This window comes from Aythya marila, assembly GCF_965140915.1.
Source record: "Aythya marila genome assembly, chromosome: 7".
NCBI classification, from domain to species: domain Eukaryota; kingdom Metazoa; phylum Chordata; class Aves; order Anseriformes; family Anatidae; genus Aythya; species Aythya marila.
In genome coordinates, this window is record NC_139048.1 from 7075663 (window position 1) to 7097885 (window position 22223).

Consider the following 22223-nt stretch of genomic DNA (forward strand, 5'->3'; position numbering starts at 1 on the left):
TAAGAACATCAAAATGAACAGAGAAATTGCTGTGATTTGATTACAATTTTTGTCTCCATCTGAAGAGTTGGGTAATAAATTGCAGCCATAAATAAGCTAGTTTGGATGAAAGCTTAGACTTACTTATTTTGAAGTTTTCTATATGCATTTGACAAGGATCGTTTCTAATGGCTCTCTTGGAAGAGCACAATTTATCGGATGTTTTTATTCCCAAATATTTATCTGCTTCTAAGTACTGAGAGAGAAACTGTGTACAACTTCACTGCTTCCCACACACCCCCTCTTATAGCACTGTTACCTAACTGAAAAGCTTTGTAGCCTTCTGGAATAGAATAAGATGCCTGAAGAACCACTTCTGTTTGTTAGGAAATAGTGTGCTGCTGACTGTGTATCTGTGACTTTGCTACTACAGTAACACTCTCTCTCCAACCAAGGAAAGCTGTTGTATGTTGTGAAGTTTAGGACTAGAGCTAAAGAGTCTTGTGTCTGTAACTGCTTTATTTTTTAAGCTATTTTATATAAAAATAGTAATCTGCCAATTGAACACTTAAAAAAACAAACAAAAAAAAACACAAAAAAAAACAACAAACACCCCTTCCTCCCTCTAAAATCCTGCCCCTAAAGCCCTAGCTAACATTTTAAAACAATTTTAGATACATGTAAAATACTTCCACTAGAGGGTGGCAGTGCCTTGCATTTTGTGAAAGGCTGTGCTTTTGGAATTACTGAGGTACAGACTTCTGTGTCTGTACACATTGAAAATAGTAATGGGGTGTACAAAGGAAGAATGCGAAGTTTAATATTATACTTGGGATGTATACCAGTATTACAATTCTTACTGTACGCTTTTCTGTTTCAGGTTGCTTATATTTGGATCCTATGAAAGAGAAACAAATGTCCATTGCACAATGGAGCTGAGCAGTAATGTTTGGGAAGAAAAATCAAGGAGTTCCATTAAAACGGTAAAAAAAGGTTTAAGCTTTACATATTGCAGTATGTTTTATGTTCTTAGCACATTGTCTAGAAAGAATGTATCTTTTGAACAACAAAATGGGTGATTTAGCAGGAAGAAAACCCTAAAAATATAATGGACCAGTTACTATTTTTTAATTCATTGTCAGATCAGCATGGATGGATCATGTTCAGTTTTCACAGCTGTGCTTGAAAATGTACCTGATTGGAGCATATTGATTATCAGCTGTACCAATGCATTAAAAAAATCAGTGTAAAATAGGTATTTTGCAGTTCTGTTACATTTGAGTGAGGCAATGAGAAACAGTGAATGAAACAATGAAAACATTGAAGGAGATTTATCTGTCTTTCACTGGGCATATTCCCTTCTGACACAGGCATTGAAGATGTATGTGGTCAGAGGGTTAGGTTAGACTGATTTCCTCCTTTTGTCTATATTTTTGACAAAAGGCAGAGGGAATTGCTGTAGGTCTCTTTTGAGCATATGAATCCTCCCAGGTCTGCTGCAGAAAAATGCTTTTACAAGTGTCTGCAAATATAGAAAGTGGCAGTATTAGTGGTAATGTATGTTAATCTTTTATTATCATACTTGATAATGTGAGTTCAGCAGCACAGAGCCTACAAATTGCATTTCTCCTTTTTTTTCCTTGGAGGATGAGTTGCCTTTTTTTCCCTGTCAAACAAGAGGTGCAATATATGAAAGAGCCTTTAAATTTCACATTAGCGATATTGTGGTAGTCATCAAATGGAATTGGGCTTATGCTGAGCAGTAAGTACTGTGCCTATTGAAAACAAGAGAAGCTTTAAAAAGACTTTATCTTAACAACTGGCTTCATACAAAGAAATCACCACAACGAAAATCAATGTCCTGCATTTTACCCTCTGCTGTCTGAGTGCAACTAGCTTAAGCCCTGTGCCTTCCCTGCATCAGACTGGAGTTCTGGAGACCGGCAGCGATGTCTGGATGGAGCAGCCAGATGCCATTCAGCACCTCCTTCAGTTTCTGCAGTTAAATTCCATTTTGTGGTGTTTTAAAAACTCCTGGTGACAACTGCTATGGTATTTGTTTTGAGTATAGAGTGTAGTAGACAAAAATACTGTTTTGGGTATATTACACAGGAAGTATTTTCTGTGTACTGTGTCTTGCCTAAAAGGATGTGTGTCTGAGCAGCAAAGACAGCTGCCTCTTGTTGTTGCAGCTGCTGTATTCTCAGTCGAGTGAAAAACTTGACGGGTGGAAAGGATGCACTCTTGCTTCCTCAGCCCTCTCGAGCACTCGGTTGCAATTAGCTTTCTGAGCACAGCATGGGGAGGCAGGCGGGGGAAGGCACGAGCAGGGAGTCAGGAGCTGGTGTGCAGGCAGAGAAACTTCCAAGAGCTTTCTTGGAGCCTGGGTCAGCAGCCGAACGTTGTAGGAACCAGTGGTGGCTCGGTACTGTGTTTTCTGGAGTTGTCTGTCTTGGCCTTCTCCAGTCAGGGCTGTTTGGTTGAGCTAGGCACGTCGGCTCCCTGAGCTGACTCTTTGTGTGATAGCTGCAGTGCTAGCCAAAAGAGGAGGAAAGGTGTGTAGGGAAAGAAGAGAGGGGTGGTGGCAGCTTAAACTAGTGTCAGCTGCAAAGCATCGCACCGCCAGAGGTGTTAGGAAGCGTAATGGGTTGCAGCGGTCCTGAGAGGATTTACTGAGTTCAGTTAACCCTAGAAGTTGCAAGATTTCATTGAGTCAGCAGGCGAGGTAGAGGTTTGGGGTAATTTGTTTTCAGTTATTTTTGTTCAATCTGTTTTATGGAGCTGATAATTTTGTTTAACTTCCGGTTTGCTTTATTCTACCTCTAAAGATGTAATTCTATTTGTATGATTGCATAAAGATGATACAGGAGCAATTCAGCCCTAATTCTGGCCAGTTCATAGTTTTAACCCATTCCTAACAAATATTTCAAAATTTTCAAGAAACAGGCAATATTGTCAGTGTTTAGAAAACCATTTCAGGGTTTGCACCCAGTTCTGATACTAATTTATTTCTCTGAATGACCCCTTTGTGGGGACAGTCAGTGTGTGAAACTGTGAACACTCTCTCAGGGTTGGTGCTCTGATAGTTACGGTGGCAGTGCGCTGATTTAACATAGTACTCTGGACAAACTGATTTGTCTTAATTTATAGGTTATATTGAGCAGCAGTATCAGGATGTGTCCTGTTGCTCTTTTGCTGGCAGATGGTGTGTTCCTGACAGCAGATGGCAGTAGGGCTAAACTGATGGCAGGCAGAAAGGCATGGGTCCTGTTTAAAATTATATATATATAAATCCTCAGGCTGAGATTCAGCTCATCTTCTGTTTGAGCACCTAAAATGAAACGGCAGGCTTTCAGAATTTTGGCTTTTGGTAATATGGCTTGCAATGTGCAGAAGTTTAAGTATCTGTGTTCCAGTTCTTCATTGCTCAGTCGCTGTCTGCCAGAGAGCACAGGCTCCTGATCTGCGTTGCTCACCCTCTAGCTCTGCTGCCAGTGTGAGGAACTCACTGGGTTCAACCGCCCTGAGCTTCAGGTGACTGAACTTTAAGTTCCTGATTTTGGAAGTCTCGATGTGGTTGAATACAGCACCTGTAAGTTAGCACCTTGCAAAACCGCGTTGCTTTTCAGCTTCAGTTCACCAGATGTAGGGAAATCACAGAAGTCTCTTTTCCTTAGGAAATGACTTTAAATATGCAAGTTAAGTCACAAAATATCAGGAGATCTTGCTGGGAGGCAAGAGAATTTGCCAAGCCCTGCAGTTAAATGAGAAATGTTGCTAACGTACTTAAGATTGGAACTTACTTATTTTTCTGAGTAATTGCAACTGTATGAATATCTTGGTAATATTAAATCCTTCTTTTATTGCCCTTGTGTGCAATAATTATTGGAGATGAAGTTGTTGGAATGAATAATAGGTTCAGAAGCTATGGAGAAGAAATAATAGACTAAGTTGAAGTGAGAAATAGTTAAATAGGTTCTGGTTGAAAAGTCTGTAATTTGTAATGGTGTCATACAGGCACCATTCATCATCATTCAGAATTCGTCACCTGAGTGATTGCACTCAACAATGTTCCTGAAGAAAATTCTCATAACTTTCTGCACTTATTAGCATTTTTATTTTTTTTACTACGTTAGTAATAGTGATAGAAGATTAGACAGGCTTAATACTTCGTAATGAATTTGGCGAGACTTTAATCTGATCCCATTATTTATGGAATATTAGTAGATGTCAAAATTGGTTTTTGAAAAAAGGTGCTGTGTTATTGAGCACGTCTAGACTATTTCTGAAGAGTCTGTTGTAATAGAAAGGTGTTTCTAGAGAGATGATTTGGCACATTCCCATGTGACATAAGTAAACATTCGTAAATACTTTAATTAGTAATGCATGCTGCTGGAATTAACGTTAATCACTGCATTGCTATGTAAAATTTATTTATGAACAGGATGTAGTAATTAGACAGCAGTTAGCAACATTGGATTAGTAGACAGGTATTTCATAGCTAAAAAATTTAGGTATATCTTTATCTAAATACTGGGCAGTGTGTGCATATATGAAAAATTTGTGCTCTTCATTGGGTCTAAGAATGTGGAGTAATGGGAGAAAGGTTTTCAGTTATGAAACAAAATGCTCTGTGATTTCTCTTGTCTATCTTTTTCTGCCTTTTTTTTCCACAAGAAATTCAGGAGCACAAGATAATTACTTCTGATTTTGAAATAATCACGTCACATACTCTGAGGAAATTTGAGGGAAAACCTTTAAATTCTGGTTTCAATGATGTTGCTCCTTGAGGTAATGCTGTAGGAATGGCAGCACTTCCATATCCTTAAAGGCAATAAGGGTTTTGGGGAATCTGTTTTGAGGGCTCTTTTTGTTGTTGTTACTTGGGCTTTGCTTGTTTTGGAAATCTCTTCTGTAAATGCAAACATGGGCAATGCAGGAACTTCATTTCATATTCTGCAAATTAAATATTTCTGTCTAAAATGCTGCATCTGATAGCCCATAGGACTGTGCTTTTGCAGCAGTTCTCAGAAGCACACAAATAACCTCTGAAGCAGCATAATATACAGAATTGAAGAATCCAGGTGTGTCCCACTACACTTGAATTCCACTTGCACTTTTCTCTCATTCACTCTGAATATTCAGAGGCTGATACTGGAATGGTTGGAGGGGAAGACCACTGACATCTACCTCTCAGTATTACCCCAAATCTGTGTGTGTATACACATATAGGCTATGATCTTCTCTGTTTTGGGGGGGGTTATTTTGACAGATATGGACTTTTACAGGTAAATTTAATGGTGACTTTGAAATTGCTATAGGCTGGCTTTTTTAATAAAAACATTCTGATAAAAACAAAGGGATATTTCTCAGCCTTTCATAAAACCAAATTTCCTTTGTCAGGGATTAAGGGAACCTTACAGGTGTTCCAGTAGAGTGACATACGAATGTAAAATGAGAAATAATGTAGATCAAATCCAGCACCTTCTGAAATGAGTTGCCTGAAGATACTAAACAATAATGTCAAATTTTGAAGCAACTGTGAAACGTTAATTTGTAAATACATGGAGTTAAATGCCTCACAGTTGGCATTTCAGTCTGCTTATTTAACAGTCTGCCATTTCAATGTTTAATCCTATCAAAAGAAAGGAGGAGGATTAAAGCAAGCGAAGCTTTTTCAAAATGTCACTTTTTATGAAAATTCATGATCTTGTAAAATTTGATAATATTTGTAAATACAATGGGGAATAGTTCTGAGATTTGTGCCTTACATAATATTCTGTAATCCGTCTTTCAAATAAACTTGAAGGCCATCAGGATTTTTTCTGGCTCATCCTAAACATTTAAGCTTTTTTGACTGGAGGCTTAAGAAAGCTGCTCTGTTATTTTATGAGACCTTCTGGGGAAGCACACTGCAGTGCTTTGCTTTGCAGAGACGTGGATATGAACGTTAAAACAAAAGCAAGCCAAAAAAATCTTTCTCTTGGTACGTGTATGTTCAAGTAGTTTAGAATAAGGTGTCATCAGTGTAGTCGCAGCCTGACCTAATATATAAAATATATTATTGCTTGCTTGTAAAAATCAATCATAAGATATCATGTCCTATGTTCTTGGGCATGCATACCCTCACGTGTGGTTACGGTGGTTAAGAAGCAGAGCTCTCCACACTCCACTGCCTCTGGTAGCAGCCAGCGTGAAATGCATCAAGTACATCCAAGTCAGTAATATTCCTTGCATGTGCTTTTCTCCCCCGTGTCCAGGCTCAAAGTCAGAGGGGTTGGAGTTCTGCAGAAGTTCATATTGCTTGCAATGAACCCAACTTTCTGGGTTTCAAATGTAAAATGCCAGGTAAAAAGATTAATGAATAAAATAACGAGAGAGAAGAATCTGTTAGGAGCGGGGCTTAATGCTTGCTGGTGGTTGTGCTTCCCTGGCTCCCAACTCTTCAATTCTTAGGTGAATTCATCTCTGCGAACTGACTGTTCTTGAGCAAAATGTCTATTAAAAGCTAAGCTTTGTCTTCTATTCTGTTAGTGCTGTTTCCTGAACTGATAAGCAACATTAATTTTAGCGGTGTATTTTTGCTTTGAAGCTTGTTCACATAGTAAGAAACCTGTAGTACATACTTGTTAACTTTTAGTTGAGTTACTTCCATATTCGAATAGTACCTAGTTTGAATGGAAACTGCAGATTGTCCTATAAGATTGTCTTATCATACTAATTAATTGCAACTTCACATTTAAAACATAAAACTATTAAGTCATTGCAGCTTGATCTCTTTTCCTTAAAAATGCTAGTAACCTCTAAGTCAGTGCCTTATTTTAGCGTATTACCGTGCTGACTTTTTTGTATTCTTCTCATCTGTTCCAAATATTAGATGCAGGAAAGAGTTCTAAGCACTTCTCACAGCAGCTGTGTTTCTCATTTGCGAAGAAATTGATTTACCGTGATAGCTGATCTTGCTAAATAAATAGATGTCTGATGCATGAAAGCTAACCTTGTTTGTATAAACGGTATGGCCCATTGTACGAGAGATAACAGGGCTTTATTGACCAGAGTAAACAAAATGGTTTCTGGGCAGTTCAGTGCGTTTCTGGAAGGATTTTCTAAACTCTGTTGTTCTGCCCTGTTGCGAAGCTCGGCAGCCAGGCAGGCGGCTCGGTCTGGTGGCTGTTGCATGGGGGGTGGCAAGCTCAGGCCCCTCTTCTCTTTGAAGTGGTTATCAGTGAACCATCCCTCCGAGTTCTGCTTCCTGAAGGTCGTCATTTCCAAAGGTAGGTGTTTGGTTTGGGGGTGTGCTTGACAGTGTTATTTTGGGTGTGCAGCTTCCAAACTGTTTAAAACTAGAAGCCTGAGATACATTTTCAGAAACCTAGCTTGGTTTTTGTTTTGTTTTAGTTTTTTCTTTTAAATCAGACCTTATACTTCCATGTCCGTCATGAAGCATCCTTTGTCATTTTAGTATATTCAGACTCGATTGTTTTCCCATGAAGCACATGAAGAAAAAGAAACTAAACTTTCTCAACTTTGAATGGAATTATTGTATGGAGTTTCTTTTACCAGTTGGCAGACTGGCCAAGTGTCTCCTATCCAAGGCATAAACTGAGAGCAGCAAAGTGGAAACTTTTAAAATCTATTGAAAACTTTAATTTGTTTGAAGTTCGTGTAAAGCATTTTTTGTTTCCTGGGATTCTTGGAAACAATTCATAGCATCCGATCTTGTCATAGAGTCAAGTCAAGTTGGGAGAGCCTCTAAATTAGAATAGCAATCTGACTAACCTGATTACCCGACAATAAAAATCTAAGTAGTAGTCATATGGTAAGGTTAGAATCAACGTGTTTTTTTTTAGCCTTTTCGTATGATGGGAGATGTGAAGGGATAAGAAGATTTTCATCTTATCCAAGCAAACAATTGCCAAAACTTCTTCAAATAGCAGTGTGCAATTAGTTCTTAGTTTTGTTTCAGTGCATTCAAGGTAGTTGCTTAAACACAGATACTCACAACAACCTTTTAAAAAATAAGTTCTCATTGCTTGTTTAAACTTTGTGTTCCTTTTGGGTCTTCTTGTTTACTTTTTAGATATATTTTCTTGGAGAACCATTATAAAAGTTAACCTTTTCTTAACACACGATGTTTAAGGAACAGGGAGAGTCTGTATATGCAAATTAATGTCTAAGAGGAGTTAACTAATTTGGGTAAAATCCTATTAGAAATCAGTTGTATTTAGCTTTTGTGTCTTTTTTATTTATTTATTTTTTTAACCCAAGTTTGCTGAAGGAGTTTGGAGACTTAATGGATTTTTTTGACTCCTGCTAAGTCAGTAATAGCAGTGAATAACATCAGCAGACTTCATGAAGTAAAGGAAGCCTGTTGCAGGTTGGCCTCCTGGAAAGGTTCTACTTCTCATTTTATAGGACGAAAAAAAACACAACATACCTAGACAGGAGAAATATCAGGTCTTCAGCGACTCAGAAGAGCAATTCATTTTGGCAGAATGAAACAGTGAGACATAAGGGCATGTGTTTGGCAGCTGAACTGGGCCATCAGAAGCTGAGATGTTTTTGAGGACACAAAATTGCAGTACAGGGAGCAGATGGAGATAGCTGAGAGGTAGGTGGATTGATGGTCGCTAAAATGATGCTCTGCCCCAAGGAAGCAGATTCTTCAGCACCAAGAACAGACCTGGGAGGAGTGTATGAAATGAGAGGCTTCCAAACAGGGTGGCTGGTACAGGTTGCGACGTAGCTGGAAAGGTTCTGCTGTTGGTAAGTTACCTGTCCCTCCTGTAACAGGAGTTTGCTCACTATTGTTGCCATAGTCAGCAGGAGCTGCTGTGGCTCGTGGTACCTGGCATAAGCTTGTACTCTTTTTACACATCTCCTTTGGCCTGCAACATGTTACACACTTAGGAGCTTGGTTTGCACTTAAAGTTGCTAAGTGGAGCTGTTGGCATTAAGTGGTGAGATGCACAAGTCTCTTTTGTGGTTCTCTGTATGATTCAGGCTGCTTACCCGGTGCTGGCCCTATGCATCTGTCTGGATTTCAACAGTGACCCTTCTCTTCTGGTGAGGTTTTGAGAGATGGCGTTAAAGCATTCAAGGAAACTCGATATGCAGGCTGTATTAATGTATACTAAAGTTTTCATTAGTAGAGGAAATCTCAGTACTTAGGTCTGATTCTCATTGCTATTTTAATTGGTTTAAACACAAAAATTACATTATCTTAAGCATAATCAGGCTAAATATCAGGAATAAAATTGGAAATGAAGGTTTCTGAAAATACCCTTAATTAATATTAAATATATAATACAATAATTTTATTAAATATTTCACTAAAGAGCCTGCTGTTCTTTAATGTAGGTATTTGACGTCCTTCAACAGGAGGAAAATGAATTTTCATACAGCACAGACAGTTACTATCTAGTGGTCTTAAATTTTGTGGTAAAAGCGTCAAAATACGAGCCTATAAAATACTGAGTGACTGCAAAGAAAGCCTTTCATTTTGTGGGAGGAATTCCTTCTCCTGAGTATAGTCTTATGTCACGCTGCTGTTTTTTGAAGTCAAATGAGTTAAGTAGCTCAAATTTTTGGATTGAGAGTAAGTACAGTGTTGTTACGTGGGTAGTGTCTTACCTTACTAGAGTGCAGCAGTTATTTAACTGAACGATACCTCAAAATGACTACTCAATTATTTTTTTTCCTTCCTTTCCCCTTCTTTAACCACAAGCTGAAGCAGAAATTAGATGCTTATCTCTAGTGTTATAAATCTCTTGCAGGTCTAGTAGGGTGGAGCTCAGCATCTAGGGGCAACACTGGTAAAGAAAATGGTGGTTGGACTATTTATGTTTTGTCATTGTTTTCGCTGCCTAGAATACTGTGGTTATTTTCTGTCTGTGGAATAGCAGGAGAGAAATTTGAAAAATTCTGATAATTACTGGTACAGGATGAGCAATTTTTCTTGCTTTTTCTTAAGGGCTGCTATTTTAAAATGCTTCCAGTAATTTTAAAATAAAGAGAAAAAAAAAAAAAGCATAAACCAACCTTTTGTAATGCAAGTGTGGTAGGTGATCTCCAAATGCTCTATAACGATGCCATGTAGAAATGGGAAAGTAATATGGGTGGGCAGCATAGCAATTGCCCTGCAAAAGCCTTAGGGATCAAAAATGCAATTGCAAATTCCCATCCCAGAAATGGCTGAAAGGTCATTCCGGTGTATGAAGGTTAGATAGAGCAGACTGATGCTTTGCAAAGGACACCTGCTTATCGGAAGTAATCAGAAGTGAGTCATGGTTAAAATACGGAGCATTTCCCTTAATGCAGTCTGTTAAAAGGCTGCCTCCATTAAATTTTATTTAAGATAAATAGACTCTTTGAACTACGAACGTCTTTACAAATATTTTAACCAAAAGTCAGTATCTTCAGATCTTTACTAATGTCATCTGTTTCCATTTTTAGGTGCTTAGCTTGGAACAAATACAATGTCTGCGCAGCCTCAGATCCATTTCATGTTAATTGAAGCTATATATTTTCCCGAGCTGAAGGAAGAAAATAAACCCAAAACCCTAGAAATCTGAGGCTGGATATCCAGAAAGATTAGTTTATATTTTTTGTTTTTAATTATAAAAACAGTCATACAGTTTTTCATCTCTGAACATATAAACATATGCACACTTTAATATGTATAAGGTATGTGTGCATATAAACATGCATGCACTAAATCTGTAGATGTGTGTATGTGTATATATCAAATCAAAACCATCAGTTGTCCTTCAGTTAAATTTAAATGGGAGTCTCATGGGGAGCAAATTGCCCATGCATTAAAAAATGTAGATACTTACAATTACAACAAATGACTTCTGAGAAGTTGGGCTTGGCTTATCTGGAGCTCATTTATACTTACAACCCTAACCTTATAGAAAAGTCACGAAAATGCAAAGATGGTTATCAGAACGATTGCAGAACTGTTCCTAGGTAGCTGAGTCATACAGCTGGGGCAGTATAGCAAGAATAGCCTGAAAAACAGCTCGTAAGCTAAGAAGACTTAGATGGCAGTATGAACTGCATGGGATGTAAGCTTAGGAATAGTGTTCACACCGTCATAACATGACCAAACACCTGATCTGAACAAGCAAGTGTAGGCATATGTTTAAATAACTGTTAAAGTGCAGATTCCATCTTGGGTTTTGGCTGGTTTGTTGCTGCTATGTCTCTTGTCTCTAGAATGAGCTGAAAAAACAACAGTTTTCTTGTTTTTTTTTTTCCACTGTCTTGCATGTGGCACAGAGATCTACCTGTAAAAGTTTATCAAGCTCTTTTCTTCTTTTTTTCTTTTATGAGGAGCCCAGTAAAGAAGGACCTGGGCTGCACTGGAGGCATGGGCAAAGCTTCATCCTGCGGGGTGGCAGTGAGCTTTGCTGAACCAAACCAGTTCTCTGAGCAGCACTTGGAGATGTAATGCCTGTTAATAATTAAGAGAAAGCAGGCACAGTAGTAAGGGAGAGCAAATAATGCCTGTTGGTGCAGGAGACCAGGTGTGATGATGAATAACAGCATCAGTTCAGCTGCATAAACAGAGCAGAGGGCATCTAACGAGGGTACCACCAACAAAGCCATGGAAGTAATCAGGTCATGGGAGTACGGTAGCTGTAAATATTTGGCTAGTGTGGGATCTTTGCCTAATTAATGTGTGTTATCTGTAGGCTATAGAAACTACAAGGGAACTTGTAATTATACTATCAAAACCATTAAACAGCAGCAATACCGACTTCAGCAGAAAACAGCAAGAAAATTGGCTAGATTTCAAGCAGTTAATCGTATATATAATTCCAAACACGATTTAAATATACCTGAACAAGGTGTCTGGTTACTAGACTAGACCCAGAGTAATTTGGAGTGGAAGAGACCGCAGGAGGTAACCTGGTCCACCCAGGTCTAACCAGGTTAACCCAGATCAGCACTAGGCTGGACCAGGCTCTCAGGCCCCTCTCAGAACATGGCAGGCAGTTGCTCAAGCAGTGCTTCTCTTCATTTTTTTTTCTTTTTTAGAGCTCTCACAGAATGGTACTCGACAGACCATGCTGTTACACGCAGAGGGAAAGCAGCAGAGTTAGCTGAATTCATTTACAATAGTTCAGACTAAATCACTCCTTTTACTTAAGACAAACCTAGGTGTATTTCTGTGCTGATGGACTCAAAGTAAGGTTTTTGTGTTGAAGGCAGTCCAGACAGGAGTCGGGTCTAGCCTAAAAACAGAGAAAGTAGTAAATATGCACTATGTTTGTTTCTTTTATTACATTTCTGCAGCCTGGCTCCAATAGGTGTTTAACCTAAGCATGGGAACATCTGTCATGGATTTTTATTACTTGCAAGCAATATTTGAACAAAGAATACTTTTTCAACAAAGTTTTTTTTTTTTTTTTTTTTTTTTGCCAGGTTCGATGAATATTTTTATTTCCACTGCAGCTTTTGAAACTGTAGCTACTGGAGGAAAATTGAAATAATCTGATTTTCAGAAACTACGTTGGTAATAACTAGGAATGAAGTGTTGGCTGCTGCTGTGAGCAAGGATACTCCGATTCCTGCCAGCTGATGTGTAGAAGTGCCATTAGGAGCCACAGTTTTGGTTGCATATGATTGGGGTAATCGATGATTGTAATTAGTTCCTGAACTTTAAAAATAGCTATCAGGGGGAAGTAATTTTGCAAAAGGTCACTAAAGCAGTATTCTCTCATGTCTAATAATTGGAATGAAAGGAAACCAGATTTACCAGAAAGTAAAGAATGTGTTTCTAGCAAAGATCACATAATTTACTTTCACAGATATTAGATTAATTTCTGGTTTTGTTTTGACAGCTGGAACCAGAAAGCTGTACAGGCACTGGAGATGTGTCCTGGACAGAATACGCTCTTGCAAGTTCAAAAAATAATTCAACGGAGCAAAGAGATTTTTTAATATCGCAGACCTGCAACTCACTGTGCAGCTCTATAGATGTTAAAATAAGTATTTTCAAGCTGCAATGGAAGGGGAAGCAAGAGAAGTTGCAGTGGCTGCAAGAAGACCTGCTTAAGGGAAGATACTGTGTGGGTCTTAACTAGTGTACGCATAATTTTTAATTGGTTATTGTTAGTGTTGCAATTTTTTGACATCAAACAGTGTCAGAACAGTATATTTAGCCAGGCTGCTTATGGTAATTACGTCAGTTCATTGAGCAGTCCAGAGGCAGAGGTTTGATATGTATTTGCTTCAGTGTCTCATTTTTATATTCATACAGGTATCTCATCTTTTATGTTTATCCCTATAAGTAGCACTGATTTCTAAAATCTCTGTGTTTTAACTTGTATTTGGAAGAGGAAGGGAAAAAAAAAGTGTAAGTATTTAACCAAGTGTGGATGTAAACCAAGGAGGCAGTCCAGTTGGCTCTAGTCCCTCCATTAGCCCAGTGTGACACGTAGAGCTTTACTATTTGTATTCCTAAAAACCACATCTCCCCCAAAAGCAGCGATGATCCCAGGCAGCTCTGGTTCTGCACAGGGTTGGCTCAGGCTCCTGGGGACGAGGGCAGTGGGAGCAGCCCAGTGCCCCCAGGAGGGCAGCCCCACTTCTAGGAGGGTCCTGCAGTAACAGGGACGAGTGGTGCTGCTGAATGGGGCTTGGCCCTTCCCGATCACCTTCTGGGAAGGGTGTGTTTAGCCAGTTGTTCACATCAGGGCTGCGTTCGTCCCAGAGAACTTAGAGCATTGTCAGTGTTGTCGAGAAAGGCATTTACCAAAACCATGCGTTCTTCGTTGAAACAAAAACATTTACTTTCTGTGTAATAACGTTACAGCTTTTTCAGTAATTATAAGCAAAGTATTACTTGATTTCATCATGGTACACGTATGCAAAATCTGTATGAACAGAAGTCATGATCCTTACGTGCTGTTTTTAATTTCGGCTTGCTTTTTATGCAGAATATTGTTTCCAGTTCAACTCAGAAGTGTGTACTTGCCTGAAAAAAAATAAATCAATGATGCTTCTGCTGAAGAGATCTAAGTTACAATCCATGATGGTATTTGGGTGACATAGCAATGTAAAACTCCTTCAGTTTTAATTATCTTCTGGGACTCATGTTCCAACGGTATTAAAGTGTGTAAGCCAAAGGCTCTTTTGGGGAGCCTCGAGAGTTCATCAAGAGGGGCAAGCTGTGCATAATGAAAACACGTGGTTAGTCATTAGGATTTTCCTCTGGCCCTGAACCCTAACAGACTTTGGGGGGTCTGGGGGGAAACCACCTCGCTGACAATTTTTCTTTCTCTCTCCAAATTGTTCTTTTGTCTCACAAAGAGACAATTCTTTATACACCTTTCTCCAGCAGACTCTATTGTAATATTTGCATGAAAATGATTACCAAAGAGTAATGTTGCACATGAGTAGGTAGCTATAAATCTGAGTTGAAGCTCTATGGGGTTTTTGGTAGTTCATGTAAATATTTCTAATAGTCAGAGATCATTCACTGGGGAAATGATGAGTGCTTTGCTGAGGTACCTCATGCATTGGCTTGCAGGCAACAGTTCTGCAATCCAGGCTGGTTATTTTCTCTCCCCGTCTTCCTTTCCTTCCACTCTATATATGTGGGGTTTCCGGACTTCTCCACCCTAAACTATGACTAAATATAATTTCCCAGGTACTTTTTTCGTAGGCTTCCTAGTGTGCTTCAGAGATTGAGAACTTTCTTGAGTTAATGCATGTCTTCTTCTCTTGAAATAGAGTGGTAAGTTAAGTGATTGTATTAAAACTGGGAAGCAAGTTAATCATCAAATTTGTAGTTTTGCATCCTCTAGTTATACTATAAGATATTTCATTTCTTTTACTTTTTCTCAATTTTATTACCTTCAGCTATTTCCTCATCCATCACATTGCGTATTTGTTTTTCTACGAAGTTCTAATTTCTTTAGTCTGTAGGTTTTCAAGTTCTGTTTTTATTATCAACATTTTAAACTTAGCTTTTTTATTATAAAAAATGCACCTTCTTATGGATTCACTGTAAAATACGTGTGTGTATATATATGTGTGTGTGTTTATATATATAACTCATGCCCAGACTAAACTTTTGGATATTTTACTAGCTCTATGCTCAGTGCACAGTACATCCACTTTATTCACAACTTTTTACATATTACTTTTCCACTATTTTAAAATAAAAGTATCAAACAAGAAACAGACTGAACATTTAGTACTGGATGTGCCGTTCATGACCAGTGACTCTTTTTGAGGCTGCTGCTCCTCAGGGATTTTTAGAGAGCTCTCAAAATGCACAGCAGCCCTCGGGGAGCTGCAGCCTTTGGCTGCTAAGGGCTCCCTGCCTGCATTTGCTTCTGTGTGCATCCCGTGCTGCTGTCGTGGCTGAGCTGTTGGGCATCAGACCATCGGTGATGGTCAACAAGTATAGTACTGTGGGCTGGTATCGAGCAGTCAAATTATAGTGCACAGAATGGTCTCATCAGCTTCTTTGATGCAGTCTTCAGTATCTCTTTTGTTTGATAAACCTCATGGAAATTATTAAATCTGAATTATTCATACCAAAGTCAAGAAATAACAAAAATACATCATGGTTTCAAATTCCATCCCTGTAATATTTCGAGAAATAAATATGCATCACCTCAAACTTAAAAGAAAAAAATAAGATCTTCTTAAGGATAGCGTCTATCATGCACATGCACTTTACAGTCTTCTCTCCCCCTTGTTAAAAATGATTTTTTGAAAATATATTTATTTCTCTGGCACTGTAAGGTATTGACTAATTCTTTTCTCATTTTTTAAATCAAATAAGGAGTGAGCTGTAAATTCTTTCAGTGAGGTAATTTGTCATGGTCCCAAACAAGCTCTGTTTCTGACGGCAGAGGAGAGAAGGGGAAATGGAAGTAGGAAGAAAATGCATTATGAAATCCGCTGGGTATTTTTCTTATACACTTCACTAGCTATCAATAAGATCTGTTGTTAATTTAAAAATAATAGAGCATAAAACCAGAGTCTGTGAAGTTATTGGGAGTGTTGAAGTAAAAGGAGGCATCTTTAAGCTTGACATAATTTCCTATTCATTCTTTCACTTACCTTCCCGCAGGGAGACATGGAGTTGGTATATATCACTTCTCTAAGCCAGAGAATACTTCAGAAACCCATCAGAAGGGATGAACTGTTACCTCTGTTGTAGATAACGTCCTGCTCCCCTTGAAATTAAATTTTTCTTTGACTCCCGGTAAGCTATTTCTGGAGGAGTGTTTTTCTTCTAGCACTAGTGCATATTTCAGTGCTAGTTGGGGTCTGCGATGTTTTGATGGAGAATTCACCTGCTCTGCTACCTCCAGAAATGCATGGGAGCTGGGGAAGTTAAGGGAGAGATTCCTGTTGTGTTGTGCCCGAGCCTTAACATGGTTCAGTTCTCACATGTTTAATAGAAATCTCTGTGACATAGGAAAACAGGGTTTTTATTACTTTTCATAATGTTTTGTTTATTTGGCTTTTTTGTTGTCTTGGACATGTAGTAAAGCTTTTTCATATCCTAGAAGGGGAGGCTAGTCGGGTCTTTGTCTAAGTAGCTACACCTCTTCTGTTTGCTTGCCACTCGGCCATTTAACTATAGGGAACATTTCTGTTATCCAAGTAAATGACCGCTTTGATTACACGGAGAGAAAGTTGCAACATGAAAAATTCAGACCCTCAGGTCTTCCTGAAGCACTTGCAGGAGTTTGGATCCAAAGTTTGAGAGTGTATTGATTCTAATTTGCAGATAGCGTTCACTTTCTAAACCCTTCTCCTGCTCCGTTCAGTCTTCTGCTGTATCGGGAAGTGATTTCTGTGTGCATATGGGGGAGAATTCTACAATATTTTTTCAAGTGCAAAGCAAACAGAGGTGGGTATTGATTTCTTTTGCAAAGTGACTTGTCACTATCTGGCTTGGTGTAAAGACCTTTTCAGCTCATAGCAGTGGCAATTTTTGTAAGCGATGAATGGTAACGGTATAAAAATCTGGCTTCTAGGTGTGCTGTTGTCTCGGTGCAGCTAATGAGATGTGACAGTGAGCTCCTGTTCCACTGCCTGGCACTGACTCGTGCCCTATAACCATAAACAAATTGATTTGACGTGCGTTCAATGAAAAAAACAGAAATAGATGTATGGTCCTGGAAATCTTTACTGTTTATATAGTTATGTGTTCATACTGCAGCATTATGTCCAGAACTTAATTGGAAACAAGTCTGTGTGGTTTGGATTATGTTCTACATAGAGAAAGATTATTATATACCAAAACCTTGGCCTTCTGGCAGTAATTATTAAGAATAGGCTAGATACAGATCCCCAGCTCCTCTGGTCCTGGCACTGCAGAATTTCAGCAGTAAGCTCATCTTCTGGCTTTCCCAGAAAAAGGGGGGACGGCGGTGATAGATACAACAGGATCTTTGTTTTGATCCAGATGGATCATCTGTTTAATCGCTAGAGTTGTTACAGTGATGAATCATTTTATTGCATCTGCCTTTGTTCCTTTGGGTTCAGCTAGATCTGTGGTAAGTAGGAGTAAGTAGGATTTTTTTAGGGCTTGCATTTCTATGTCATGGCCAGCTAGCCGTTCATTAATATTGACAAGAAATAGAACAGTTGTGACAAAGATTGTGTGCGTATGCAGTGCAGGAATCACAAACCCCGTTCCTTAAGTCCTGCGATAAAGTAAATTGTCTGATTAGATTGGTCCTGGGTGGCTGCTGCTTAGGCTATGCTATTGCTAAGGGCATAATTTGCATTGCCAGAAACTGCAAGGGTTTGCTTGTAAGAGTGTTTTTACATATATTTTGCAGACCATTGGATAAGTAACTGTAAATACTCGATTTTTAATAACACTGCTTGATTCCTTGCCTGCAGCATGAAGGCTCATCTCACAGTCCCTTTGCCTGTGACGGCAGCAGTGGGGAGCCTGGGTGGCAGGGACAAGCAGAGCTACAGCTGCTTCCCTGGCCTGTCCTGGGACTGTCCCACTGCTCCAGCAGCTCTCAGCTCTTCCTGGGAATGGTTTCAGCAGTGGTGTAGGTTTTGCTGTAGATCCCCAGGTGAGAATTATTTGCAAAGTTCCTGCTCTCTTCAGAAGACGCGCTGTACTCCAGATGCGGCTTTCTGACATTGGCGTTGCTGCAAAGAAAATGCTTCTGCTCCAGAATAAAGTAAACCTATAAATAATGCACTTTATCTCAATGTTTTGTCCTTCAGAAATGAAATTTTAAAGCCCTTTAAAACTTAACTTTTGAGCCCTCCAGTGGAAGCTAAGAGTTCGATTTGTATTCATTAGAAAGTAGTATTGTGGATTTTATTTCCATGGAAACTCACATCAGTGATGCTTTTTGATGACAATGGATAATAACTTTTCATATTTCTAGTTTCGAAGGCAATATGCTTGTCAGTAATCAGATTGCTGCTGCTGGGTGAGATCGTCACGCAGTTTCTTTGTGTGAAGAGGAAGACTTCAGAGTGCCTATTAATGCCATTAGAAAGACCTTTAAATTGATATTCTAATAATTTGATTTCATGAATATCAATAAAAATTGTTCTCTAACTATTAATTAGTTCTGATATTAACATAATTACTAGCTGGTTTAGAAGTTTGCTTTCAATACATACACTTGAAAGTTGTTTTTTGTTTTTTTTTTTTCCATCTCAAGCGATAAACAAAACCCCAGATTGACCTTTCTCTGCCACGCGCATATTCAAAATGCACAAATGCTCTTGTGTTCTCATTAATCTCCTGTATCTGTAATTTGCATCGCAACAATTTATAACAAATTTATACAAAGGAAACCATTAGCAAGGTAAACTTCCCTTTGGGTCTGCATTGCACATAGAGCAAGTTGATTTCTAACACTGGATTTTTAATACCCAGCTTCAATGAGCTTATTTCAGTATTTGTTACTAGGCTACCTGAGCGTTTCACTAAACGTTCGTGTAGTAACTGAGTCATGCTTAAGCAATATTGGAGGAGGCCTTTTTTCTATCGAAGACATGAGTGGTGATAGAAGATTTGAAAAAAAAAAATCAATCTTTTCCCATTTTTCAGGGCCAAAGGAAATCATCACGGTTGGGTTTAATAAAGACTAAAGATGTCAGTGAGCAGGAGCACTTAAAGAAGAGCTACGTTGGTGTTTGTACTAAATTGCTCTCCAAAGAAGAGCTATGGATAAAACTGAAGGTGTTCATTTTATTTGCCTCTGACACTTTGAAGTTAAATGCCAGGTTTGAGCTGCCTTGTTTGTCTTTACCTCCTCCATTCAGCTCATGTAATTACTGTTTAGTGAGAATGCCTCGGCAATACATGATAATTGCTAAACAGTTTGCTTTTTGCATGTCACATAACCTGTTTCCCTGTACAATTGGAAAGTACAGGGGTTTTTGGTATTAGTTCAGTAAAAGAGGAGCCGCAATGCGTCAGAAGTACTGAGGAGAAATAATGTGTGGTTCCTTATTTTGTTCAGTATCTAGATTTTGTTCTGTATCTCACTGATATCAAATGTTTTCGTCGGGGAGACGTGCAGATGTTGACTACCATGAATTGTCAGAGATTTCAGGCAAATAGCATGTGATGGAGAAGTTAGACATGTGCATAGCATTTGTAGAATTTGTGGCCTTAATGAATTATTGCTTTAAATATAAGCTTGGTCCAATATGTAACTCATTTCAGAATGAGATTGCCATCATATTTTATAATTTAGATTTTTGTTTTCCAAAAGGGATTACGTAGAAAAGAAAATGATGAGGCCCGCCAGCTTGCTATCTAACAGGACTTTCTCCAAAATAAAAGAAATTTATCCATAAAGAAGCTTCTTCCTTAAAAGAAAAAAATGTGTAAACTTTATTAGTTTGACATAATTGTGTGTCCACCTGCACAGACCATGGTTCCCATAGCCAGAAGAACGATCAGTGCAGGGTTTAACACCCGACTTCTTTCACTGCTGTTATTGTTACAGGAATTCTGTCCCTGATACTCCACAAAAAACAAAGCTGTCTACTATCACAGGCCACAAGGTTGTGATTCCACTGCTCATAACCCTGATTGTTTTTCTGAGACAGTTGTACATTTATAATGTCATTTGATGGTTTAAATAGAAAGTGTGTGCCACACTTTCAAAAATAAATTAGTGAAATCATATTTAGTTGGGGTGGTTGAGATATACATCAATTCAGAGGAAATTCTGTTTCTCTAAAACTGCTTCCAATATGAATGACTTCTCTGAAACTTTTGTTTTTCAGACTGTTTTAAGTTGGTCAGAACATTTTCACTTCAGAAGTATTGATGGAAAATTCTCTGACCTCTTTGTATTTCCTGAGACTTACATAGTGAGTCAAACTTAGCCATTCATTCAGGCAGGTAGTTGGTAACTGTTTTTTTTTCCACTGATACTCTTCTTGACAGCTTAGAGAAAATTCTGTGTTATTCTTAAGGAAATTTGAAATGCTTAAGAGGAGATAAGCAGAGGAAAACAGTAAAAGCCTTAGATGCGCACTGTAAAAGCTATTGAAGGTAGGTCCCTACTTCTGTACAGCACTGTGATATCGATACACCTGAGGCCAGTACCAACTTCCCTGTACTAAATCTAAACACAGCCTTAATGTCAAAGTCAGAGTGGGCTAATTCATCTTGGTCTCTGTCATCCATCATCATGGATTCCTTGGTCAAGGGCTACATCAGACAATTTGTGGTTAGATTGAAATCCTCTCAGAACATTCAGATTTTTTTTTTCTTTTTTTCTTCTTTTTTGAGTCTGGTGTTTCTGAGGAGTGTCTCAAGAGATGGATGATCCTTGCTTCCTTTTGCTGTCTCATCTAGCCCATATAAATAAGCTAGCAATCAATTCACTGTGTAGGTCATATATAATGACTGCATTCAATAATAGTGTTGAAAAAGCAAGAATGTTAAAGTCCATATTTTAAAGATTATATGCCAAAAACCTTTTTTTAATAATATAAGTATCTAAGTCTTCTGAATAGAAGTAACTGCTTCCTAGTTTTTGTTCTTTAATGTTATTTTTTGACATGAAATATTCCTTCCTTTCCTCTCAATGTGCAGGGTTGTCTGGGAGAATGTAATAGTTCACAGGCACATTCATAGGCATTTAATCTCTACTTTTTCTCCAAAACGTTAGACCATTCTTCCACGAATACACAAGATGCACTGTAGTCACTCAAATGGGTTGGAAAAAAATTAAGTTTTTTATCTGCAATACAGCACAGAAAATATGTCAGTTTGACTTACATAGGATGTTATATACTACTGATAGTCAATAAAAAGTATTTGTAAAAGTCTTGGTTTTTATTTGATGTAAATTAGTGAAATAAGATTTCTTGCGCGTGCTTAGGTGATTGAGCTTTTCTTGGCGTTTATTTGAAAGAATTCTCGTTGTGAAGGACATTCTTTATTGGCACCTTAGAAATTCTGAATGGAAGTGTTATATCTAATGTTAACTTGGAAGTGTTACATCTAATGTTAACTTACTGTAGTCCCATAACAATAATATATTGATGGTATTCTTACCTCTGTATTTAAAAATAAATTCATAGGTACAGTTTTAGAAGCAAATAATGAATGAGGTGGCATCACACTTGTGTCTGTAAGTCTGTAGGCAGTTGCCTATGAGAGAGATGTTTATAATTCCTTCACATTTGCAAATTATTTCACACTGATAATTTAATGAAGCATTTGGAGATGAAGTTTTCATCCTATATCAACATTAATCTAAATATTCAGTCACTTAAATGGCACTAGCAAGCTATAAACTTCTGAATCCTTACTGCGTAGCTGTGAAGTTCGGTATCAGTATGCTTAAAACAGGTCAAAGAAATTAATTTTCTCTGACATCCAACATCTGCTAGGCTTTCAGAATGAAGAGACTGAGGTAGGGTAAGGCTGTGAGATGCATCATGATTTTCTCCCGCATTGTATTTCCACAGCATATTTCCACTATTGAACGGAAAGTATTGGAGGAGCTGTGCTCCACAGTGGCTCATGCACTGGTGCATATAAATGAACTAAAGCCTTTATTGGGAGATCAATGCTTATATACTTCTTTCTGTGAAAGTCTGGCACTCACAGCCATGCATCAAAATGTTTTATTAATTTTAAAGTGAATGGAAATCTTGTCCTCTTTTTTTTTTAACCTGAATAATAAAACCCTAAGGAAATTACTTCCTCCCCCTTGGCCCCAAGTTAGTCATTATTGTTCTGTAGCATCTTA

The 22223-nt window shown here is 38.3% G+C and overlaps 1 protein-coding gene across 1 annotated transcript in view; it reads left to right on the top strand.

Moving 5' to 3' along the window:
• PDZD8 (PDZ domain containing 8) overlaps positions 1-22223 on the top strand; it is a 57182-nt gene that overhangs the window by 24661 nt on the left and 10298 nt on the right. Inside the window, exon 3 of the mRNA XM_082764165.1 lies at positions 860-962. Coding sequence (XP_082620291.1) covers positions 860-962 — 103 coding nt within the window. The remainder of the gene's footprint in view (positions 1-859; positions 963-22223) is intronic.